This window comes from Hyperolius riggenbachi, chromosome 10 (genome assembly GCF_040937935.1).
Source record: "Hyperolius riggenbachi isolate aHypRig1 chromosome 10, aHypRig1.pri, whole genome shotgun sequence".
Classification (NCBI taxonomy): Eukaryota; Metazoa; Chordata; class Amphibia; order Anura; family Hyperoliidae; genus Hyperolius; species Hyperolius riggenbachi.
This window is the reverse complement of record NC_090655.1, coordinates 220,462,292-220,489,524: the sequence shown is the minus strand read 5'-3', so window position 1 is coordinate 220,489,524 and position 27,233 is coordinate 220,462,292. Positions and strand designations below refer to the sequence as shown.

Here is a 27,233-nt window from a genome sequence, read left to right as displayed (position 1 = left end):
AAGGGGAATATTACAATTGCTGCCATTCTTGCACTGTTGGTCATTGGGTTACTGGGGTTCAAATTCAGAAAAGGGGACAGAGCCACAAACAGCCAATCAGATTTGTTTCATTTCACTGGGAAAATACAAATTGATGCTAAGGACCCAAAGCTCGCAAACATGGTTATTGAATGACTGTGTGTCCAGGTTACAAAAAGCAGGCGGAGCCAAAAACAAATTTCACTGGGAAAATATGAACTGCATCCATTCTTACACTGTTAATGGCAGGGTCATTAACTGGGAAAATGTAAACTGCAGCCCTTCTTACACTCTTTATGGTAGCGATCTCAAACTTTGCCCAGATGGTCAGATGGTCACTGGGTGGCTGAGATTAATATTCAGGGAAGTGGGTGGAGCCTATAATAGCCAATCAAAATTCACCTGTTGATTTTCAAGGGGAATATTTAAATTGCTGCCATTTTTACACTGGTTATAGCAGATGCCTCAAACCTGCTACAGTTGGTCATTGGGTGACTGGGGTTCAAATGCTGGAGAGGGGTGCAGCCAAAAAACAAAGCCAATCTGATTTGTTTAATTTCTATCGGAATACACAAATTATTGATGCCAAAGATCCCAAAGCTCACAAACTTGATCATTGAGTATATGTGTGTTAGGGTTAGAAAAAGTGGGCGGGGCCCAAATCATTAAAATACATACACGGGCAATGCCGGGTCATCAGTGGGTGGAGACAAATACAAATTTCAATGGGAAAATGTAAACTGCAGCCATTCTTACACTGTTAATGGCAGGGATCTCAAACTTTGCACAGTTGGTCACTGGGTGACTGGGTTGAATATTCAGAAAAGTGGGTGGAGCCTACAAAAGTGAATCAAACTTCACCTATTGCTTCTCAAGGGGAATATTTATTTGCTGCCATTCTTGCACTGTTAATGGCACAGGCCTCATACCTGGTATAGTTAGTCATTGGGTGACTGGGGTTCAAATTCAGAAATGCGGGTGGAACCACAAACAGCCAATCAGATGTTTTTCATTTCAATGCAAATTATTGATGCCAAAGACCACAAAGCTCACAGAATTGGTCATTGAGTAATTGTGTGTTAGCGTTAAAAAAAAAGTGGGCGGAGCCAACACCAGCCAAATACCTACCCGTGCAACGCCGGGCAATCAGCTATATTTTGATAAAATGAGTTGGAAGACAAGGGCATAGTTTGGCAGACCCGTAAGGCTGTGATAAGGGGGGGTTCTTATCTCTTTGGGAGCCAGAAAGAAGAGGGAATATTATGGAAAGAGTACAGCCTTAGGCCCGGTTCACATTAGCTTTCCCTGTCCGGATTCGCCAGGCCTGATCCGGACCGTATACTGTACAAACAGAACGTACGTTCCGCAATGCAAAGGCTATGCGGACGTTCACAAGCGTCCGTTCCGTACAGCACGGAGCCAGACCGGAGCCGGACTCCTGACGCTTTTCCAACATACGCTATTTTTCGGTCCGGATCATCCGGCCTACGCACCCGGACCGGAGCCTGACTGCACCATCCGGAAATATGAAAGCAATGGGAAACGGAAGCACAGAACACACTGGAGACAACACCGGACGTTCTACCCCACTTCCTATGCGTATTTATAGCGGCCATTTCGGATGGGGACACATGGGCCCAGCATATCTGGAGTGGAGCAGCAGTGACACACGTGCTGGAGCTGTTTTGGCAGTATGTCGGAGGTGGAGGTGAGGCCTACAGCGGAGGACCTGATTCTACAGGTGCACCAGGTGCACCTTCTGCAGACCCCAACAAATTTTAAGGTATTTTGTTGTTTGTTTTTTTTTCCCCCACGGATCCGGATGGCAGCCTGAAGCAGTCCCGATGCAAACGGAACGGATCCGGATCGGATCTGGATCGGAACCGTATGGTTCCAATCCGGATCAGGTCCTGATACGATCCGGATCCGGTTCGTTTGCATGCCAAAACGCAAGTGTGAACGGGGCCTTATTGTCTGAAATAAGGATATTGGAATTGAGTCACAAGAGTACGTTGGATCAGAAAGTCCTAGCTAAATTAAATGGGGTAAGGAATAAACTATGTGATTTGTTGGATGGAAGATTGAGGGAAAAAAATGTTGTTGTTTTTTTTTTTTTTTTTTGCCAAATGGTTTGAATATGCTAATAAAAGTGGTAAATGGCTTGCTAGGGCTTTAAAAGGACAAAAGAAAAGTATGTATGTCCCTAAGATAAAGGATTCGAAGGGGGTTGTGGAGTTGCAGGCACACAAAATCGCTAACATATTTAAATATTATTCTTCTTCTTAATTATCTTCCCAAGAATAGGTCGAGTGACTTTGTAAAAGGGATGTGGGAATATTTAGAGGAGTCAGGTACGCCAAAAATATCACAAGATAGTAGGAATGTTTTGGAGAAGGAAAGAACTGAGGGGGAAGTTTTAGCTATGATAAAGGTTATGAAGTTGGGTAAATCACCGGGCCCTGATGGTTTTTCCCCAAAATATTTTTCCACTTTCTGTGACGTGTTGGTGCCTCCTATGTGCAGATTCTTCAATTCTCTTAAAAATGGCACATATAACTGTTATTCATAAAAGTGGAAAAGATCAGGCTTTGTGTCAAAGTTATAGGCCTATTTCATTGTTGAATCTGGACATAAAGGTTTTTGCTAAAATTTTAGTGGAAATAATTAAGCCTTGGTTGGGATCAGTAATTAAATTTGATCAGGTGGGGTTTGTGCCAGTGAGGGAAGGGAGGGGTCACATGGCTAAAGCGGTGGCATTATTTAGATGGTCTTCACTGTGGGGGGCTCCTATGATAGTTTTGTCGACGGATGCATAGAAGGCATTCGACAGGGTGAATTGGGATTTTATTATGGCTATTTTGGAATTTGTGGGATTTGGGGATAATATGTAAAAATGGGTTAATGCATTATATTCCAATCCTAGAGCGAATGGGGCCGTGTTGGATGCCTTCTTCCTGTCTAATGGCACGAGACAGGGTTGTCCTATGTCACCCATTATATTTATTTTGACTTTGGAAGTATTTTTGTGCACTATAAGGAGGGCTGGGAGTATTCATGGGGTGAAGGTTGGGAATGAGGAGCACAAATTTTCGGCTTTTGTTGATGATATTTTATTCTATGCATCAGAGCCACTGGTGTCATTGCCTAATTTGATCAAAGAATTCGAGGGATATAGTGTTTTCTCGAATTTAAAAATTAATGTGTCTAAATCTGAGGCGCTTAATGTTTCCAATTTCCCTTTAGAAGTGATGCAATCAAATATTTGGGAATAATGTTACCTAGTGATTTGTCTAGATTGTTTCCCCTTAATTATCTCCCATTGGTAAACTCTATAAAAGGGATTTGGAAGGGTGGGTGTATAGATATCAATAAATGAATGTTTTACCTAGATTGGTGTTCTGTATGTCCATGATTCCGGTTTGTGTGCCTGCAACTTTTTTTTAGATCGTTGAAATCAATTCTTATCAGATTTGTATGGCAGAGGAAGGCCTCAAGGTTAGCCTATGAGATTTTGACTCGTCCTAAAGAGAAAGGGGGGCTGGGACTTCCTGATCTAAGAGTATATTATAGAGCTTGTGTTTTGGTGAAATTGTTTGATTGGACATATGGGGGAGGTGTGAAGAGTTGGGTTAAAATTGAAAAGGAACTAGTTGTAATAGAATTGGCTAGAGCTTTTTTGGCTTCCAGGTAATTTTAGGGATTTACCAAAGTGGATTCCTTTTTGGATTAGGAATGTGTTTAAGGTTTGGGACTTGGTGAATAAAAAATGCGGTTGGTCTGAGGGTATTTCTCCAATGTCTCTTCTCGAGGGATTCTCTTTTTGTCTGCCTGGTAAGGAGAAGGGTTTTTTTATTGACTTATGGGGGGTTGGAGGTGGATTAACTTTGGGGTATATTTTGATTAATAAAAATATAAAATCTCTTGATATGTTACGTGACTAGTTTGGTCAGTTTCCATTTGATTTTTGGAGACACAGACAGTTGGAACATTTTTTTGGTGGAGAAGAAGAGAGTGTTTCGATTTAATATGGATTTATCTGAGTTTGAACAACTTTTTATGTTGGAGGCTTCTCCCACACCTCTGATATCGTTCCTGTATAAAAACCTGATTTTGATGGGTGGTGGAGATTTCTCAGGTTATTTGGCTAGGTAGGAGGAGGATTCTGGCATCTCTTTGAGTAGTAGTCAAAAAAGTTCTAGAATAAAAGAGATTCATTTTAAATTATTGACTAGATGATATAGAATGCCAGATAGGTTGGCTGCTCTGTATCAGTGTGTGAGTGATAGATGTTGGAGGGGTTGTGGGGCATAAGGTACATTGATACATCTGGTTTGGGAGTGTCCGGTGATCTCTAGTTTTTGGAATGGTGTGTTGGAGTGTATTGGAAGATTGTGTGAGGAATGTGATGACTCGGATCCAGTGAAAGTGTTGTTACATCATGGAACGTCAGTTTCTATTAGTAGGTATTGCTTGCTCCTCAACTATTGATAGCTACTAAAAGTTGTATTCCTGTTAAGTTGAGATGCCAGGGTTCTCCTACTCTCAAAGAATGGATTGGAAGAGTGAATATGGTTAAGAATATGGAGAATCAGATTGCTTTACAGCAGGACAGAACGGAGATCTTTAATAATAAATGGGAAAAGTGGAATATGTTTCAAGATACGGTGGAATATGGGAATATGGTGGAGATGTGGGGGGAGGGGAAGCCTCTTGTTGAAAGGAGTAGTGATTATCTGTTGTAATTAGTAGGATGAGAGTCCTTTTGTATGATATATTATGGGTTGGATAAGGTGAGGATTACAATGTTTAATTTGGGAGGAGGAGGAGGAAGGGATTGGTTTTTTTTTTGGTTGAATTAGTTTAAATACAAGCCTCATGCACCCCGTAGCTAGCTTTGAGAAAGGAAGGCGGACCTTCCAAAACACGTCAGCGATTGGCTACAGTTCTGTGACGTCACAACACCATGGGGCAGGAGGCGTGTACCATCAGCGCTCTCTGAGTGTATCCGCTTGAGTAACACTGTGGATTAACTCCCTCCATCCCTGCCGGGAGCCGGGCAGATTGCCCAACACTACTACCTCCAGCAAGCAGCCTGTCTAAGTTTCTATCGCTTAGCTACCGGCCGGAGCGAGCGGGATTGAGCGGCTCCTGTCAGTGCCATTCCAATCCGGGATTGCGAGGACCATATCCAAGCACTATCTGGAGACTTTGGTCATACTCACTAGAGCTATAGCTCTACACTTGTGAAGTAAGGACACTTTGCCATAGACGAAGGACTGTGAGTATAAGCATAATAACACACTCAACGGACGCAAGGTGTGTGAGTATATCTGAGACACTATATATATGCATATGAGATCCTGCCTGTAAAACATCAAGCATTGCTTAAAGTGTAGGGAACAGGATAACTGTACATGATCTGGAGCAACTGTAAAACTGGGTCTTATTCACATTAACCTCCTTAGCAATATTCAGAGTCAGGCTCGGGACAGAAATTCACAGCTCAGAGCGGTGATCCCGTGCCTGAGTGAGTTAAATGCAGGAGCTGCTGCAGATCTCTCTGTGGTATGTTGTGTTTCTTGTTTTTAGAGTCTAAAAGCTTGTGAAAATTTTTTACGGCTTTTAGACCCCAAATCGGGAAATAATCATAACACCAGGGAGGTTAAGAAGTCCCAAAACATCTGGAAAATCGGGACCACCTTCCCCGCTCAATGCTTATTTTAGGTTTTGTGCTATTAGTAATTGCCTAAGTACAAGAAGCAGTACAGCTATATACGGTTTTACTAGAACATTGGGTCCTAGTTCTATTACAGGAGCCTCAACACACTGGAAAATTGGGACAATTTTTCCTTCCTAATTACAGATTTTAGGTTTGTGCTATTGGCAAACCATTTTCTTGTTTATATTTTATAATTTTATGGCCATTTTTCTACTGCAGTAGAACATTAAAAGCTGGTTCACCAGATTGGTGATTTTCAGCGTATTTATACACTGAGATTGTTGTTATTATTAAACATTCTGATTTTATATGAGCGATGTCTGGATTATTGTTTTATATTTTAGTTGAAGCCTTCGGGGGAAGTTGGGAACCCCCATCCAGATTCAGCTGCCCAACTTAATAGGCACAACACTGTAGATTTTCTTTAGTTTTGTATTATGTTTTTCTGGGGTTAATATGTAAAATTTGACAAAATGGGGAAGAGAGCATTGCTGTTTGTTGGAATTTTGATGTTGTTCATGGAAGTGGTCTCAAAATTGGATATTGTAAATAATCAGTTAAGAAGGTTTTTTTTTAGCAAACTGCGTCTTATTTAAATGAGTAGACAGGCTCCATAGATTTTAATGGGAAGGTGAACTTCAAAACTTTCAGGGCATCTCTGCAGCCACAATTTCTTAAAAAAAAAAAGTGTAAAAAGTGTACCAAAACCTGGACAGTGGCATGGCGGAGGAGAATCAACTGTGATATAGTCGCCAAAAAATACGTAATATGCTGAAACGCCTTTCTAATGGTTATTTTTAAAGTTTAATGGCCGCTGAATTTACCAGTTAATAGCAAAGCCCCCGTATGTACGAGAAACACCGCATTTGCAGGGTATATTGAGGAGGACAGTGGGTACAAGAGGATTAAAAATTCAAAAAGACATTGTAGTTTTTGAGAAAATCCATGTTAAAGCTACAGGAAAAAAGTCTATATTTAAATGTGGTAAAATGACGGATAATGTATTTACATGTAAATAAATATATTTTTAATATATATTCAGAGTGTGGGAAATAAAAAAAATGACATTGGGTCCCCCTTCCTGAGTCGCTTTAACCCCTTGTCCCCATGTAGGCTGGGATAGCCAGAATGCGAAGCCCTGGCCGTGTGGGGCTTCGCATCCTGAGCTATACCAGCCCTAATGGCCCATGGTATGGGGGGCTCTGGGGCGGGGGGAGGGGGGGACTTGCTCGTGCAAGTGCTGGACTGTGCAGCAGTGGATTTTACTCTTACAGTAGATGTTACTTCAATGACCAAGAAGCTACATAGGGACTTGCTTGGACGTTAAATTAACATCCAAGAACCTTAAAGGATCCACAGTAGCATGTTTTATTTTAATACTATGATTGCCGAAAATTGTGAAATAATGATTTTTTTTTTCATTTTTATTCTTATTATTCCAGTTAAAATGCATTTGGAATAAAATAATTCTTAGCAAGACGTACCACCCAAAGAAAGCCTAACTGGTGGGAAAAAAGCAAGATATAGATTATTTTGTTGTGATAAGTAGTGATAAAGTTTTTTTGCGAATTAATGGAAGGAGCTCTGAAATGTGAAAATTGCTCTGGTCCATAAGGGGAAAAACCCTTAGGCCCATATGCAATTCACTTTTTCACCTGAGTTTTCTCCTAGGTGTTAATTTTAAACTTGTCAATGAAATGCCTTTTAAGCCGCCAGAAAGCAAGAAATACTCAAAATAATTTTGATAGTACTTTTTCACCTACTTTTTGGTACTTTTTTTTAGTTTAAAAATGCTGGAAAGTTATTTTAAATCAAAGATGAAAAATTATCCCCTAGGAGAAAACTCTAACTGCATATGGGCCTAATGGTGGTGAAGTTGTTAAAGTTCAACATTTGATATATTTTTCATGTACTTTTTGTATGAAATAAAAAATACTAGGAGCTTTAACCAGTTCTCCACCACAGGTTATTTCCCCTTAAAGGATACCCGAAGGGACATGTGACATGATGAAATAGACATGGGTATGCACAGTACCTAGCACACAAATAACTATGCTGTGTTCCTTTTTTCCTATCTCTGCCTGAAAGAGTGAAATATCAGGTATGTAAGTGGCCGACTCAGTCCTGACTCAGACAGGAAGTGACTACAGTGTGACCCTCACTGATAAGACATTCCAACTATAAAACACTTTCCTAGCAGAAAATGGCTTTTGAGAGCAAGAAAGAGATAAAAAGGGGGATTTCTTATCAGTGACGGTCACGCTGTAGTCACTTCCTGTCTGAGTCAGGACTGAGTCAGCCACTTACATACCTGATATTTAACTCTTTCAGGCAGAGAAAGAAAAAAAGAAACACAGCCTAGTTATTTGTGTGCTAGGCACTGTACATACACATGTCTATCTCATCATGTCACATGTCCCTTCGGGTATCCTTTAAAAACCAAAGCAATTTTCATACATCACACTCCTCCCATTCATTCACCAATAACTTTATTGCTGCTTATGACGCCAAAATGATCTATAGATTTTTTTCACCACAAAATAGGCTTTCTTTGGGTGATACTTTTTGTTACAAATTATTTTATTTTATCTGCATGTAAAAGGGAATAAGAAGAAAAAAAAAGAAGAAAAAAATCATTATTTCTCAGTTTTCAGCCAATATGGTTTTAAAACAAAATGTGCTACGATAGATAAAACACACACACAATTTATTTGCCCATTTGTCCCAGCTATTGCAACATTTAAATTATGTTCCTAGTACAATGTATGGCGACAATATTTTCTTTGGAAATAAAGGTGTATTTTTTTTTTCATTATATATTTCTTTCTACTATAGTAATTATTGCAAGCCCTAATTTGCAAAAATAATAGTGACACACATATAAAAAAAAAAGTTGAGTCCCTAATGTAACTATTTATAGATTTTTTTAATGCTGTCATTTTTTTTTTCTTTAACAAAAGTTTTATTTTGGTAATAATAGGGGAGGGTGGAAATAAGGGGTTGAAATTAATGGGGGATTTATATTTTATTTATTTTAATATATGATGTTAGGTGTTTACCTTTTGGCCACTATATGGCCCCACACTACCCTGTGTACTGAACAGTACACAGGAAGAAGTGTAAACCTGTGTTTTTACTTTCATTTTGTAAATGACCACAGGCATCTCATTGATGCCAGTGCTCATTTACTTTGGGCACTTTGATCGGCTTTGGGGGCATACGTTCCTATTCACCAATCAGTACCTTGCCTGGGGGGGGGGGGGGGGGGGGTTCATGTATCTACTCCCCTGGTGCTGTAGTGAATTCTACAGGGGTGTACATACATGATACAGTGGCACTATACCAGTTAAAGAGTACCTCCAGTGTAAACTGCATGTGCCAACGTATGTAGTATGGGGTTCTAATACTTTCCTTTTTGGATGGGCTTCCCTCCATTGCACCGCTCTGCTCTCTATTTGTGCCACAGACTGGAGGCAGTCTAATGGAAACCCAAAATGGCATGCTCTGTCCGTTCCACACTCTCTGTACATCACGGTTCCCACTCAGCTGTGCACAGCAGCCGCAGTCTGGAGCCCTCTGGCCATTAATACTTCAGAAGTGGTACAACTGGGCAGTAGCACTGAGATACAGAGTTCATTGTGGACAGAACATACCACACTCTCTCAGCTTCCATTCCACTGCCTTCAGTCAGAGCCATGAACAGCCCAAGGGACAGAAGCCCATCCAAATGCAGGCCTTAAAGTATGAAGACCCTCAATATGCACAACGGTAAAAAATGGGTTAACATAAATACTATTTGGATAGCGAGGGGTGGGACATTATTGAACTTTGCACCAAACCGTCCCCTTTTTGCCAATGTGTGTACTGTGGGGTCCTTTTGGATGGGCTCCCCTCCCTGGCACCACTTTGTTTCTGTTCCGGGCTCTGGCTTTGACTGGAGGCAGTTGAGTTGAAGTCAAGATAGCTTATTCTCTCCTGGCTCCTTTAAAGGAGAACTGTAGTGAAAGGTATATGGAGGCTGCCATATTGATTTCCTTTTAAGCAATACCAGTTGCCTGGCAGCTCTGCTAAGCTATTTGCCTGCAGTAGTGTGAATCACAAACAGAAACAAGCCTGCAGCTAATCTTGTTGTCAGAAGCACCTTATCTGCTGCATGCTTGTTTAGAGTCTACGGCTAAAAGTATTAGAGGCAGAGGGTCAGCAGGATAGCCAGTTAACTGGTATTGCTTAAAAGGAAATAAATATGGCAGCCTCCATATACCTCTCAATATAGTTCTACTTCAATGTCAGTGCTCCTGCCCTGGCGTGTGCAACAGCCGCAGCCTGGAGCTGCTTCTGAACTAAGCATGGCCAGAACCCTCCCATCCGTGGCAGCTGTGCAGAGCCGGGCAAGATCACTGACATACAGGGAGAGTGGAGAGGACAGAGCATGTGCCACTCTGTTGGATTCCATTTGACTATCTGCAGTCAGAGCCATAAACGGGAAGCGGAGTGGTGCAACAGAGGAAGCCCATCCAAATGTTGACCTTAACCACTTCCCGACCGCCTAACGCACAGAGGCGGCCGGGAAGTGGAGCCCTGAAGGACCGGCTCACCCACAGAGGCGGCGGTCCTTCTAAGGGCATGGGCGGAGCGATCGCGTCATCCGTGACGCGATCCTCCGCCGGCTACTGTCACCGCTCGCCTGCCGTAACATCCCGCCGGCTATACGGAAGCGCCGGCGGGATGTTAACCCCGCGATCGCCGCATACAAAGTGTATAATACACTTTGTAATGTTTACAAAGTGTATTATACAGGCTGCCTCCTGCCCTGGTGGTCCCAGTGTCCGAGGGACCACCAGGGCAGGCTGCAGCCACCCTAGTCTGCACCCAAGCACACTGATTTCTCCCCCCCCTGCCCCAGATCGCCCACAGCACCCATCAGACCCCCCCCTGCCCACCCCCCAGACCCCTGTTTGCACCCAATCACCGCCCTAATCACCCATCAATCACTCCCTGTCACTATCTGTCAACGCTATTTTTTTTTTTATCCCCCCCCTGCTCCCTGCCCCCTCCTGATCACCCCCCACCCCTCAGATTCTCCCCAGACCACCCCCCCAGACCACCCCCCCTGTTTACTGTATGCATCTATCCCCCTGATCACCTGTCAATCACCTGTCAATCACATGTCAATCACCCGTCAATCACCCGTCAATCACCCATCAATCACCCCCTGTCACTGCCACCCATCAATCAGCCCCTAACCTGCCCCTTGCGGGCAATCTGATCACCCCCCCACACCAATAGATCGCCCGCAGATCCGACATCAGATCACCTCCCAAATCCATTGTTTACATCTATTCTCTCCTCTAAACACCCACTAATTACCCATCAATCACCCATCAATCACCCCCTATCACCCCCTATCACCACCTGTCACTTTTACCTATCAGATCAGACCCTAATCTGCCCCTTGCGGGCACCCAATCACCCGCCCACACGCTCAGATTGCCCTCTGACCCCCCCTTATCAATTCACCAGTGCATTAATTACATCTGTTCTTCCCTGTAATAACCCACTGATCACCTGTCAATCACCTGCCAATCACCTATCACCCATCAATCACCCCCTGTCACCCCCTGTCACTGCCACCCATCAATCAGCCCCTAACCTGCCCCTTGCGGGCAATCTGATCACCCACCCACACCATTAGATCGCCCGCAAACCCGCCGTCAGATTACCTCCCAAATGTATCGTTTACATCTGTTATCTTCTCTAAACACCCACTAATTACCCATCAATCACCCATCAATCACCCCCTATCACCACCTGTCACTGTTACCTATCAGATCAGACCCTAATCTGCCCCTTGCGGGCACCCAATCACCCGCCCACACGCTCAGATTGCCCTCAGACCCCCCCCTTATCAATTCGCCAGTGCATTAATTACATCTGTCCTTCCCTGTAATAACCCACTGATCCCCTGTCAATCACCTGCCAATCACCTATCACCCATCAATCACCCCCTGTCACTGCCACCCAACAATCAGCCCCTAACCTGCCCCTTGCGGGCAATCTGATCACCCACCCACACCAATAGATCGCCCGCAGATCCGACATCAGATCACCACCCAAGCGCAGCGTTTACATCTATTCTCTCCTCTAAACACCCACTAATTACCCATCAATCACCCATCAATCACTCCCTATCACCACCTGTCACTGTTACCTATCAGATCAGACCCTAATCTGCCCCTTGCGGGCACCCAATCACCCGCCTACATGCTCAGATTGCCCTCAGACCCCCCCTTATCAATTCGCCAGTGCAATATTTACATCTGTCCTTCCCTGTAATAACCCACTGATCACCTGTCAATCACCTGCCAATCACCTATCACCCATCAATCACCCCGTCACTGCCACCCAACAATCAGCCCCTAACCTGCCCCTTGCGGGCAAACTGATCACCCACCCACACCAATAGATCGCCCGCAGATCCGACATCAGATCACCACCCAAGCGCAGTGTTTCCATCTATTCTCTCCTCTAAACACCCACTAATTACCCATCAATCACCCCCTATCACCACCTGTCACTGTTACCCATCAGATCAGACCCTAATCTGCCCCTTGCGGGCACCCAATCGCCAGCCTACACGCTCAGATTGCCCTCAGACCCCCCCTTATCAATTCGCCAGTGCAATATTTACATCTGTTCTCCCCTGTAATAACCCACTGATTACCTGTCAATCACCTATCAATCACCCCCTGTCACTGCCACCCATCAATCACCCCCTGTCACTGCCACCCATCAATCACCCGCTGTCACTGCCACCCATCAATCAGCCCCTAACCTGCCCCTTGCGGGCAAACTGATCACCCACCCACACCAATAGATCGCCCGCAGATCCGACATCAGATCACCACCCAAGCGCAGTGTTTCCATCTATTCTCTACCCTAAACACCCACTAATTACCCATCAATCACCCCCTGTCACTGCTACCTATCAGATTAGACCCCTATCTGCCCCTAGGGCACTCAATCACCCGCCCACACCCTCAGAATGCCCTCAGACCCCAGCCCTGATCACCTCGCCAGTGCATTGCTTGCATCTATTCCCCCCTCTAATCACACCTTGAGACACCCATCAATCACCTCCTGTCACCCCCTAGCACACCTACCCATCAGATCAGGCCCCAATTTGCCCCGTGTGGGCTCCTGATCACTCGGCCAAACCCTCAGATCCCCCTCAGACCCCCTTCCGATCACCTCCCCAGTGCATTGATTGCATCTATTTTTCCCTCTAACCAACCCCTGAGACACCCATCAATCACCTCCTGTCACCCCCCTAGCACTCCTATCCATCAGATCAGGCCCAATACAACCTGTCATCTAAAAGGCCACCCTGCTTATGACCGGTTCCACAAAATTCGCCCCCTCATAGACCACCTGTCATCAAAATTTGCAGATGCTTATACCCCTGAACAGTCATTTTGAGACATTTGGTTTCCAGACTACTCACGGTTTTGGGCCTGTAAAATGCCAGGGCGGTATATTAACCCCACAAGTGACCCCATTTTAGAAAAAAAGACACCCCAAGGTATTCTGTTAGGTGTATGACGAGTTCATAGAAGATTTTATTTTTTGTCAAAAGTTAGCGGAAATTAATTTTTATTGTTTTTTTTTCACAAAGTGTCATTTTTCACTAACTTGTGACAAAAAATAAAATCTTCTATGAACTCGCCATACACCTAACGGAATACCTTGGGGTGTCTTCTTTCTAAAATGGGGTCACTTGTGGGGTTCCTATACTGCCCTGGCATTTTAGGGGCCCTAAACCGCGAGGAGTAGTCTAGAAAACAAATGCTTCAAAATGACCTGTGAATAGGACGTTGGGCCCCTTAGCGCACCTAGGCTGCAAAAAAGTGTCACACATGTGGTACCGCCGTACTCAGGAAAAGTAGTATAATGTGTTTTGGGGTGTATTTTTACACATACCCATGCTGGGTGGGAGAAATTTCTATGTAAATGGACAATTGTGTGTAAAAAAATCAAACAATTGTCATTTACAGAGATATTTCTCCCACTTAGCATGGGTATGTGTAAAAATACACCCCAAAACGCATTATACTACTTCTCCTGAGTACGGCGGTACCACATGTGTGGCACTTTTTTACACCCTAAGTACGCTAAGGGGCCCAAAGTCCAATGAGTACCTTTAGGATTTCACAGGTCATTTTGCGACATTTGGTTTCAAGACTACTCCTCACGGTTTAGGGCCCCTAAAATGCCAGGGCAGTATAGGAACCCCACAAATTACCCCATTCTAGAAAGGAGACACCCAAAGGTATTCCGTACGGAGTATGGTGAGTTCATAGAAGATTTTATTTTTTGTCACAAGTTAGCGGAAAATGACACTTTGTGAAAAAAAACTATTAAAATCAATTTCCGCTAACTTGTGACAAAAAAATAAAAACTTCTATGAACTCACCATACTCCTAACGGAATACCTTGGGGTGTCTTCTTTCTAAAATGGGGTCATTAGTGGGGTTCCTATACTGCCCTGGCATTTTAGGGGCCGTAAACCGTGAGGAGTAGTCTTGAAACAAAAATGACCTGTGAAATCCTAAAGGTACTCATTGGACTTTGGGCCCCTTAGTGCAGTTAGGGTGCAAAAAAGTGCCACACATGTGGTATCGCCGTACTCGGGAGAAGTAGTACAATGTGTTTTGGGGTGTATTTTTACACATACCCATGCTGGGTGGGAGAAATACCTCTGTAAATGACAATCTTTTGATTTTTTTACACACAATTGTCCATTTACAGAGGTATTTCTCCCACCCAGCATGGGTATGTGTAAAAATACACCCCAAAACACATTGTACTACTTCTCCCGAGTATGGCGATACCACATGTGTGGCACTTTTTTGCACCCTAACTGCGCCTAAAGGGCCCAAAGTCCAATGAGTACCTTTAGGATTTCACAGGTCATTTTGAGAAATTTCGTTTCAAGACTACTCCTCACGGTTTAGGGCCCCTAAAATGCCAGGGCATTATAGGAACCCCACAAATGACCCCATTTTAGAAAGAAGACACCCCAAGGTATTACGTTAGGAGTATGGTGAGCTCATAGAAGATTTTATTTTTTGTCAAAAGTTAGCGGAAATTGATTTTAATTGTGTTTTTTCACAAAGTGTCATTTTCCGCTAACTTTTGACAAAAAATAAAATCTTCTATGAACTCACCATACTCCTAACGGAATACCTTGGGGTGTCTTCTTTCTAAAATGGGGTCATTTGTGGGGTTCCTATACTGCCCTGGCATTTTAGGGGCCCTAAACCGTGAGGAGTAGTCTTGAAACGAAATTTCTCAAAATGACCTGTGAAATCCTAAAGGTACTCATTGGACTTTGGGCCCTTTAGCGCAGTTAGGGTGCAAAAAAGTGCCACACATGTGGTATCACCGTACTCAGGAGAAGTAGTATAATGTGTTTTGTGGTGTATTTTTACACATACCCATGCTGAGTGGGAGAAATATCTCTGTAAATGGACAATTGTGTGTAAAAAAAATTAACAAATTGTCATTTACAGAGATATTTCTCCCACCCAGCATGGGTATGTGTAAAAATACACCCCAAAACACATTATACTACTTCTCCTGAGTACGGCAATACCACATGTGTGGCACTTTTTTGCAGCCTAACTGCGCTAAGGGGTCCAAAGTCCAATGAGCACCTTTAGGCTTTACAGGGGTGCTTACAATTTAGCACCCCCCAAAATGTCAGGACAGTAAACACACCCCACAAATGACCCCATTTTGGAAAGTAGACCCTTCAAGGTATTCAGAGAGGGGCATGGTGAGTCTGTGGCAGATTTCATTTTTTTTTGTCGCAAGTTAGAAGAAATGGAAACTTTTTTTTTTTTTTTTCCTCACAAAGTGTCATTTTCCGCTTACTTGTGACAAAAAATAATATCTTCTATGAACTCACTATGCCTCTCAGTGAATACTTTGGGATGTCTTCTTTCCAAAATGGGGTCATTTGGGGGGTATTTATACTATCCTGGAATTCTAGCCCCTCATGAAACATGACAGGGGGTCAGAAAAGTCAGAGATGCTTGAAAATGGGAAAATTCACTTTTTGCACCATAGTTTGTAAACGCTATAACTTTTACCCAAACCAATAAATATACACTGAATGGGTTTTTTTTTATCAAAAACATGTTTGTCCACATTTTTCGCGCTGCATGTATACAGAAATTTTACTTTATTTGAAAAATGTCAGCACAGAAAGTTAAAAAAATCATTTTTTTGCCAAAATTCATGTCTTTTTTGATGAATATAATAAAAAGTAAAAATCGCAGGAGCAATCAAATAGCACCAAAAGAAAGCTTTATTAGTGACAAGAAAAGGAGCCAAAATTCATTTAGGTGGTAGGTTGTATGAGCGAGCAATAAACCGTGAAAGCTGCAGTGGTCTGAATGGAAAAAAAGTGGCCGGTCCTTAAGGGGTAGAAAGCCCTAGGTCCTCAAGTGGTTAAAGGGGCAGTTTAGTGAAAATTATTATTTACCATTAATCATATATCAGTTATTTAAAATAAGGAGCATATGTTTCTCCATAGACCTTGTCTTAAAAGAAAGTAGATGATATCCCTTAATTCTGCTTTCCAGAGAGCTGAGCTCCTTAACCACTTGAGGACCACAGTCTTTCTACCCCTTAAGGACCAGGCACTTTTTTTCCATTCAGACCACTGCAGCTTTCACGGTTTATTGCTCGGTCATACAACCTACCACCTAAATGAATTTTACCTCCTTTTCTTGTCACTAATACAGCTTTCTTTTGGTGCTATTTGATTGCTACTGCGAGTTTTAGTTTTTATTATATTCATCAAAAAAGACAAAATGATTTTTTTTACTTTCTGTGCTTACATTTTTTAAATAAAGTAAAATTTCTGTATACATTTTTGTCCAAATTTATTGTGCTACATGTCTTTGATAAAAAAAATCCATTCAGTGTATATTTATTGGTTTTGGTAAAAGTTATAGCGTTTACAAACTATGGTGCCAAAAATGAATTTTCCCATTTTGAAGCATCTCCTCACGGTTTAGGGCCCCTAAAATGCCAGGGCAGTATAGGAACCCCACAAGTGACCCCATTTTAGAAAGAAGACACCCCAAGGTATTCCGTTAGGTGTATGGTGAGTTCATAGAAGATTTTGTTTTTTGTCACAAGTTAGTGAAAAATGACACTTTGTGAAAAAACAATAAAAATCAATTTCCGCTAACTTTTGACAAAAAATAAAATTTTCTATGAACTCGTCATACACCTAACAGAATACCTTGGGGTGTCTTTTTTCTAAAATGGGGTCACTTGTGGGGTTCCTATACTGCCCTGGCATTTTACGGGCCCAAAACCGTGAGGAGCCTGCAAACCAAATGTCTCAAAATGACTGTTCAGGGGTATAAGCATCTGCAAATTTTGATGACAGGTGGTTTATGAGGGGGCGAATTTTGTGGAACCGGTCATAAGCAGGATGGCCTTTTAGATGACAGGTTGTATTGGGCCTGATCTGATGGATAGGAGTGCTAGGGGGGTGACAGGAGGTGATTGATGGGTGTCTCAGGGGGTGGTTAGAGGGGAAAATAGATGCAATCAATGCACTGGGGAGGTGATCGGAAGGGGGTCTGAGGGGGATCTGAGGGTTTGGCCGAGTGATCAGGAGCCCACACGGGGCAAATTAGGGCCTGATTGTAACGATCGGATGCTGCAACTCAGACGTCTGATTATGTGTGATCTGCAGAATCACCAATAATACAGACGCTATACCTGATTATGTGGTGATCTGCAGTATCACCAATAATACAAGTATAGCTAACAGGATGCAAGGTGTATAGTGCTTGGTGCAACAGTAACTGATTGGTTTTATGAGACCTCACCAGAGGAGCTGGTGGGTACTATCAGAAAGAGCACCTCACCAGTGGCTAGGGCCCACTGGTGAGTAGAGTAGTCAGACAGGCAAGAATCGGCAACGGGCAGGCAGAGACAGTACAAGATCGGCAGGCAAGAGAGTAGTGAATATCAGGCAAAGGTTCAGCAACTAAGACAGATAGGCAGAGGCACAGAATCGTTTAGCAATAGCAGGGTCAGAGAGTAGCCAGAATCATACACAGGTAATCAAATACAAAATACAATTCCTAGTCTGGTGTGAAGTCCTTGGTTTCAACACCCGGATACTAGTCTAAGGTCTGAGGGCTAGCACGATGTGTTCGCAACAACAGACTTCGAGTTAGTGGCAGCTCGCTGTCTTTATGCTGGCAGGGGACTCCCAAACACGCCCCCGCCAGCTCGGCCAATCAGGAGTAAGGAGCGCTCCCTGTGACGTCAGCCGACCTGCGGGTCAGCTCACGCGCCTGCGAGACGCGTAAAGGTCTGATGCTATGCGCCGGCGACAAGCCAGCGCGCAGGGTTCCGAGCTGAGCGGCGGAGACGGCGGTGGTCGTATCCCCGCCGCTCCTTACACTGATCTGATGGGTAGGTGTGCTAGGGGGTGACAGGTGGTGACAGGGGGTGATTGATGGGTGTCTCAAGGTGTGATTAGAGGGGGGAATAGATGCAAGCAATGCACTGGCGAGGTGATCAGGGCTGGGGTCTGAGGGCGTTCTGGGGGTGTGGGCAGGTGATTGGGTGCCCTAGGGGCAGATAGGGGTCTAATCTGATGGGTAGCAGTGACAGGTGGTGACAGGGGTGATTGATGGGTAATTAGTGGGTGTTTAGAGGAGAGAACAGATGTAAACAATGCACTTGGGAGGTGATCTGATGTCGGGTCTGCAAGCGATCTGATGGTGTGGGTGGGTGATCAGATTGCCTGCAAGGGGCAGGTTAGGGGCTGATTGATGGGTGGCAGTGACAGGGGGTGATTGACAGGTGATTGACAGGTGATCAGTGGGTTATTACAGGGAAGAACAGATGTAAATAATGCACTGGCGAATTGATAAGGGGGGGTCTGAGGGCAATCTGAGCATGAGGGCGGGTGATTGGGTGCCCGCAAGGGGCAGATTAGGGTCTGATTTGATGGGTAACAGTGACAGGTGGTGATAGGGGGTGATTAATGGGTAATTAGTGGGTGTTTAGAAGAGAAAACAGATGTAAACAATGCACTTGGGAGGTGATCTGACGGCGGGTCTGCAGGCGATCTGATGGTGTGGGTGGGTGATCAGATTGCCCGCAAGGGGCAGGTTAAGGGCTGATTGATGGGTGGAAGTGACAGGGGGTGATTGATGGGTGGCAGTGACAGGGGGTGATTGATGGGTGATTGATAGGTGATTGACAGGTGATTGACAGGTGATCAGTGGGTATTACTGGGAAGAACAGATGTAAATAATGCACTGGCGAATTGATAAGGGGGAGTCTGAGGGCAATCTGAGCGTGTGGGCGGGTGATTGGGTGCCCCCAAGGGGCAGATTAGGGTCTAATCTGATGGGTAACAGTGACAGGTGGTGATAGGGTGTGATTGATGGGTGATTGATGGGTAATTAGTGGGTGTTTAGAGGAGAGAACAGATGCAAAACAATGCACTTGGGAGGTGATCTGACGTCGGGGCTACGGGCGATCTGATGGTGTGGGTGGGTGATCAGATTGCCTGCAAGGGGCAGGTTAGGGGCTGATTGATGGGTGGCAGTGACAGGTGGTGACAGGGGGTGATTGATGGGTGATTGACAGGTGATTGACAGGTGAGAATAGATGTATACAATACAAGGGGGGGGGGGTCTGGGGAGGATCTGAGGGTGTGGGGGGTGATCAGGAGGCCCCAGGGGGCAGTTAGGACCTAACCTAAAAAAATAGCGTTGATAGATAGTGACAGGGAGTGATTGATGGGTGATTAGGGGGGTGATTGGGTGCAAACATGGGTCTGGGGGGTGGGCAGGGGGGGGGGTCTGAGGGTTGCTGTGGGCGATCAGGGGGCAGGGGGGGGGGATCAGTGTGCTTGGGTGCAGACTAGGGTGGCTGCAGCCTGCCCTGGTGGTCCCTCGGACACTGGGACCACCAGGGCAGGAGGCAGCCTGCATAATATGCTTTGTATACAATACAAAGCGTATTATACGCTTTGCATGCGGCAGATCGGGGGTTAACATCCCACCGGCACTTCCGTATGGCTGGCAGGATGTTGCCGCGGTTGGGCGTCATCAGTGACGCGATCGCTCCCCAGGCATGCCGAAAGGACGCAACGCCGATGGGCGTATTGCAGTCCTTTCGGCGTCCACTTTGCCGCCGCCCATCGGCTGTGGGCAGTCGGCAAGTAGTTAATTACCATACTATGCGACGGGACGGACAGACGGACTTCACTGATACCAGGCACTCCAGCTGATTTATAACCTGACTCACACACTACAGAGAGCTGCTGTTCTCCTATGTAACTAGCTAAGTAAATAGATAAAGCAGGCTGCTAATTAGTTATATATGTAGCAGCCTGTTTGTTTATTTACTTAGCTAGTTACAGAGAACAGCACGGGGCTCTCTGTAGTGTGTGATGCTGGGCATACACGGCAGGAAGGGAGGCTTATCAATCGAGCCTGATGGCTCGATTGATAATATCCGACGTGTCCGATACCCCACCGGATCGATACTGTGCTCGATACCGGCGGCGAGAACAATGCCCAGAAACGAGCGGCTCATTAGCCGCTCCAGCGGGGACGAGCGGCAATCGATCCGCGCGCAGGAGCTGGGATGCGCCGCCATCGAGCCGCTGGCTCCATCCGTCATATAATTGAATAGAGAAACATGCCGTGTATGCCCGGCATAAGTCAGCGTTATAATCAGCTGGAGTGTCTGGTATCGGTGAAGTACGTCGCATAGTATGCAAATTAAGGAGCTCAGCTCTCTGGAAAGCAAATTAAGTGATACTTTTTTTAACATAAGGTCTATGGAGAAACATATGCACTTTATTTTAAATAACTGATATGTCATTAATGGTTAATAATAATTTTCACTAAACTGCCCCTTTAAACGACAACTATCAAGGTTAACTAAAATTCTAAATGCCACATACATTTCCTGTAATTACTAGAGAGTAACCAAGCAGCTCAGGGTGACCCAAACTACTAGGAATGTATAGGGGGATAAAAGGGACCAGCCTTATCAATTCCTGCCATGTACTGATGAGGACCAAAAGTCCGAAACAGGCTGTCTACATGTGGGCTTGACATGGCTGTGTAAAATTTCAAGCTATAGGCTTGCTATACACCAGCGGTTCTGGATGCTTGCTTGGCTTACCAAGGGTGAAAAGGGATAATTTGCATATTCAGTAGTAGTGCATTGTGGGTAACCACAAATGTTCACTTATAGCTGAATTATTGCAGATGTCCTTCTGTTTTAAGAAGGCAAATACACCAAGCTGTAATTACTAGCAAATAGCAATACAAAGGCTTTTTTTCATCTTTTCATTTTTTTATGTCAAGAAAATATGACATTTACACAGAACATTTTTCGCTGTGGGCATTACTATGGAGGACTATGTCCAGCACATCCAGCTTACAAAAGCTCTGAACTCTGTTCATTTCTCCTCCTGTCATTACAATTTTCTGGGGAAGGAGGGGGGCTACTGGAAGTCCCTCTGAATTCCATTCCGGTGTAATGTCTGATTGCGCTGCTCGGAAGCTCCCTTCCACACTGAGTAGCACGCATGCTCAGTGTGAAGTTAATGATGCTGCTGGAGGTAAAATACTAAATATCTCCGCTCCCACACCTCTTACACTCCCCAAATTTTCAGGGTAGGGAGGGGACCCCCGAACGACCTCTATGCCAAATTGCAGCCCCCGAGAACCGCTGGTTCAGGAGATAGATTAGAGAAACCTATCCCGGGAACCAGCGGGTCTCGGGGGCTGCAATTTGGCATAGAGGTCGTTCGGGGGGTCCCCTCCCTACCCTGAAAATTTGGGGAGTGTAAGAGGTGTGGGAGCGGAGATATTTAGTATTTTACCTCCAGCAGCATCATTCTATAGGAAATGTGGCCGCACAGTCTCCTACTGCGCATGCGGGGCAGCGCAAATCAGCAGGCAGCGTAATCAGACACTACACCGGACTAAATAGACAGCCAGAAAGGAGCAGAGCAGGAGGGGAAAGTGCATCCTGCACTATTTACACAGCCTTTACTTCACACCATTCTGAAGCTAAGTGTCACTCTTTCTGCTTGTAGGATCCACTCTTCGTATTGACATTGACCCTGCAGAGTTTCAGCATTCACTCTATAAGATGCAGAGATTTTTTTCCTCTCACTTCTGGAGGAGAAAAAGTGCACCTTAAAGAGCAAAAAATACAGTAGGTTTAATGGTTTAACTTTAACACGTAAAAAAAAATCTCACATCTGCTTGTAGCATAATAAAAGTAACAAAGAAACAAAAATATATTATCGAGGGTTTTGTTGTATGTGATTTTGTTGTTTTCTGTTACAGCCTTTGTTACACGTTCCAAAAGGACCTCCAAGAAAACAGAACACCTCCCAGATTCCATCCATGGTGACCAGGGACCAGAAGATCAGAACGTGACAGTTGACAGATTAGTGACGTCAGATAAACAGGATGACAGCAGCAATGAGTCACAGTACAACCCCTCTAATGATGAGCTGGACTCCCACTCTGACACAGAGGAGCAAGAGCAAAAGACAACATCCAAAGGAAAGTCAGAGTTCTCCTGTGATGAGTGTGGGAAACACTGCATAAGTAAATCCCAACTAACTATCCACCAGAAGCTTCATACGGGAGAGCAGCCTTATGAATGTTCAGAGTGTGGGAAACGTTTCACTCAAAAACCAGCTCTTCAGAGACATCAGCGTATCCACACTGGGGTGAAGCCACATCACTGTGATGAGTGTGGGAAGGGCTTTCATTATAAAGCAGAGCTTATAACCCACCAGAGATATCATACAGGAGAAAGGCCTTTCCAGTGTACTGAGTGTGGGAAAAGTTATGCTACAAATAGCGCACTCCATACTCATAAACTGTCACACATGGAAGTCAAACCATTTTCATGTTCTGAAGCCACAAAAAGCTTCCCCACCAAAGGCAAACTACAAGCCCACCACCTTGTCCATACCGGAGAGAAGCTGCATGAGTGCCCTGAGTGTGGGAAATGTTTCTCTATAAAGTCACATCTTAGCAGCCACCTGACAACACATAGCAAAGAGAAACACTATAAGAGTTCTGAATGTGGAGAAGGTTTCCACCTTAAAAGTCACCTTTGTCAACATGAAAAAAATCATATGGAAGCAAAACTATGTGAGTGCCAAGACTGTGGGAAAACGTTTACCTGGAAGTCTGATCTTCATAGACATGAGAAAAGTCACACAACAGAAAAACCATTTAAGTGCCGTGAATGTGGGAAGGGGTTTTCCACTAAGTCTGAGCTTCATTTACATGAGAGAAGTCACACAGGAGAGAAACCGTTTGAGTGCCGTGAATGTGGGAAGGGGTTTTCCTGTAAGTCTAATCTTCGTGTACATGAGAGAAGTCACACAGGAGAGAAACCGTTTGAGTGCCGTGAATGTGGGAAGGGGTTTTTCACTAAGGCTGAGCTTCATTTACATGAGAGAAGTCACACAGGAGAGAAGCCGTTTGAGTGCCGTGAATGTGGGAAGGGGTTTTCCACTAAGTCTGTGCTTCATTTACATGAGAGAAGTCACACAGGAGAGAAACCGTTTGAGTGCCCTGAATGTGGGAAGGGGTTTTCCACTAAGGGTAAGCTTCATGTACATGAGAGAAGTCACACAGGAGAGAAACCGTTTGAGTGCCGTGAATGTGGGAAGGGGTTTTCCACTAAGGCTGAGCTTCGTAAACATGAGAGAAGTCACACAGGAGAGAAACCGTTTGAGTGCCATGAATGTGGGAAAAAGTTTAGCCAGAACAGTGAACTTCTTATACATGAGAGAAGTCACACAGGAGAGAAACCGTTTGAGTGCCGTGAATGTGGGAAGGGGTTTTCCTGTAAGTCTAATCTTTGTGTACATGAGAGAATTCACACAGGAGAGAAACCATTTCAGTGCTGTGAATGTGGGAAGGGGTTTTCCATTAAGGCTAATCTTCTTAGACATGAGAGAATGCACACAGGAGAGAAACTGTTTGAGTGCCACGAATGTGGGAAGGGGTTTTCTACTAAGTTTGAGCTTCATGTACATGAGAGAAGTCACACAGGAGAGAAACCGTTTGAGTGCCGTGAATGTGGGAAGGGGTTTACCACTAAGTCTGGTCTTCATGTACATGAGAGAAGTCACACATGAGTAAAACCGTTTGAGTGCCATGAATGTGGTAATGGGTTTTCCACTAGGTCTAATTATTCAGTTTCAGCTGCTGTGGCTATGTAATTATACTGATCCCCAGACTGTCCCAAGTCCCAGTGGAATGGTGATCTCTTATATAGAAGAGTTCAATCTGCCTCCAGGAAGACTCCACCAACCAACACCTCCACCAGATGTGGATGTAGATGCCTTCTAGTCATAATGTACATGAAAGTAGTCACATGGGACAGAATGTGGGAAATGTCTACAAAAGACACATGGACAACACATATGCTCATTCTCACAGGTGACAAGCAGTATGCCTGCTCAGAGTGTGGGAAGCAGTTTCATGGTAAGAGAGCTCTAGATCATCACCATTCTATTGTGTATACATTAACTCAAGCATCCAGTATATCCAGGCACACAAATAACGCTCAGATATCAGCCCATACAGTCAGTAGAGGTCCTTTGAAGAAACCCACATCTAGTCTTGGCTCGCATAAAAAAAACAACATAAAATGTTCTGAATGCCACAAAGTATTTACATATAAAACCCACCTTACTATCCACTGGAGAACTCACACCGGAGAAAACCCATCTGAGTGCCCAGATTGTAGGAAGTCTTTTATTCAGAAAGGCGAGATGATTGCACATTTCAACATGGCGAACAGAAGACATTTCAATGCTCTGAATGTGGCAAATGTTCTTTTTTCCTAACTGTGACCTTGCATACCATATAAGAGGCCACACTGGAGAGAGACCTGATAGTTGATCGCAGTGTGGGAAAGGTTTTAAAATAAAAGCCATAGTCTTCTCCCAGTGTTGGACTGGGAGGTGGGAAAGCTGAGGAAATCCACTTGCTGGCCCAGCAACAATAATCAGGTGTTGCGGCTCGCAGTGAAGACTTGCTACAGGTTTCTATTGGGAGTGATAACATAGGGTTTCTGCTGCTTGGCCAGCTGGTGGATTTCCTCAGTTTTTCCACCTTCCAGTCCGACACTGTCGTCTCCACCGGGGACAAAAGTTTTACTTGCTCTAAATATGGAAAGAGATTTTCTGTGAGCTCTGAGCTTATCAGGCACAGGATGAGGCACAGCAATAAGAATCCTGTCCCTTATCAGGGGTGGGGGTAAAAGTTTTAGAGAGCATCATCAGAGCCACACCAGAAAGAAACCATATGACTGTTGGGAGTGTGGAGGATATTTTGGCAATAACGGGGCCCTTTAAAGTCATGAGAGAAACCACACAGCTCTGGACTTATAGCTGTAGAGAGTCTGGGCACACTATCCCTTCTACCAAAGATTGGTTTGATAATAATAACAATGTCATAAAGTTCAAAGTATTATCCCACATGCAAAAAGATATGTACACCAAATATTATCTCACATGGGCCTTATGGATACAGTAGAATATGAGAATGTTGTGAATATACCACCTATTCAGTAGCTTTGTCTAAAACTCACAGTGCGATGTGATGAACAGAATTGTAGAATGTATGAAAAGATGAAGACTTCTTTCTTCAACCAACAGGTAAATGGATAAGCTATATATGACACCCACAGAGTGATAGATTTATTGCATTCTTGAGTTTTGTTAATGTTTTCAAGAACTTCTTTTGTACTGTTTATAAAGTCCAAGATTTGCCAGTTAAACTTGCAGGCACATTTTTGTATCTATGCATAACACGTCCATTTGTATTTTTTCTTTTTTTTGCATCAGACTAATAAAGCTTTTTCATATGACAAAAAAAAAAGAGTCTGAGCTGTTGTAATAAAATGGGGAGAGAAAATATTGGAGAATTTACAAATCACTTGAACAACAGGTCTTAGGCTTCTTTCACATCTAGTATGCGTGAAGGAGCCATTCTCCAGCACGCGTTATGGCCTGCGGCGTGTGGTCCGGATGTTGTGGTGCGACACAATCAGCGGCAGTAGTTATTAATTCACCCGACGGGAAAACTCCAGCTCCGGATGATTAAAAACTCCTGGGTGCGTCAAACCGCAACGCACCAAAACACAGCGTCCGATGTGAAAGGTAAAATGAAAGTCTATGGACTTTCATGTTACCTTGGTTAACGCAAAGTATTGACTTTGCGTTAAAATGCAGAAAACGAGCTCAGATGTGTATGTTGCCAACCGTCCGTCTATGGACGGGCAGTCCGTAATAAAGACCTGAAATTTCCCCTGTCCGTACTGCCCGTCCTTTTGGGACAGGCGTCCGTTAAAATAACTCGCTGGCACTGCTGCTATACGCAGCCAGGTCCCCTGCAGCTGCCCTGTTAAGCAAAACCTTCTCCCTTTCCCTCCTGCCCCCCAATCAGGAGCTTCTATTTTCCCCTTGCCTTCCACCCACCAATCAGAAGCTTCTTTTTCCCTTTCCCTCCCGCCCACCAATCAGGAGCTTCTATTTTCCCCTTTCCTCCCGCCCACCAATCAGGAGCTTCTTTCCCCTTCCACCCTCCAATCAGGAGCTTTCTTTTTTATGCTGGTGCCTTCCTCCAGCCAATGAGGGAGGCAGCCAGCAGACAGAGCTCGCCCTCCACAAACTCCGTCTATACAGTTGCAGCCAGACAGTAGCACAACAGGTCAGGAGTGAGAACTGCTTACTGCTCACAGCCGTGTTCTTTATGGCCCGTACTCACGGGCTGCAGAAGTGGCCTGTCGCCAGCACACGTGAGCGTGCTAGCGACAGGCCGGCGACAGCTTCTCGCCAGGTCCCTCCGCGTACACACGCGGAAGAGGGACCAGCGGCGAGACGGAAGCTGTCGCCGACGTTCCTCCTCCCCCCGCCGGAAGCTCCATATGATACAATGGAGGTTGCTGTCGCTAGTCCGCGTACTCACGCGGACTAGCGACAGTTGCGGGGGAGGTGCGGCGGCGACTGTCGCCATGCGATTGAAACTTTCAATCGCATGGCGACAAGAGCGGCGGGCGACAGTTCGGGGTGCGCGCGCGTGCGGCGGCCCATACTCACGAGCGACCTGTCGCCGCAACACGCGCGCGCCGTGTGTTGAGGCGACAAAAGTCCCTCGTGAGTATGGGCCATTAGATCTCAGCCAGCCAGCCAGGTATAAATTAGTTTAATTCCTGTGAGATTGTGTCGTCTGCTCCGGGGGTATATGACCTCTGCAGCCAGGAGCAGATGACACAGAATTCCTCTGCTTATGGTGTGTGTGACATAATGCAGAGCCCTGACAAGCAAGGCAGGGCTGCAAGTCTCACACAATGCTAATAATGGATGAAAATCTGCCCTAAA

At 44.7% G+C, this 27,233-nt stretch overlaps 1 protein-coding gene across 1 annotated transcript in view; it reads left to right on the top strand.

The window, feature by feature from the left end:
• The window catches only part of LOC137534539 (zinc finger protein 268-like), a 34,693-nt gene extending 9,004 nt beyond the window's left edge, over window positions 1–25,689 (top strand). The window contains exon 2 of the mRNA XM_068256082.1: window positions 22,162–25,689. Within this exon, the coding sequence (XP_068112183.1) occupies window positions 22,162–23,981 (1,820 nt within the window). The 3' untranslated portion in view covers window positions 23,982–25,689. The remainder of the gene's footprint in view (window positions 1–22,161) is intronic.
• Window positions 25,690–27,233: the final 1,544 nt, after the last annotated feature.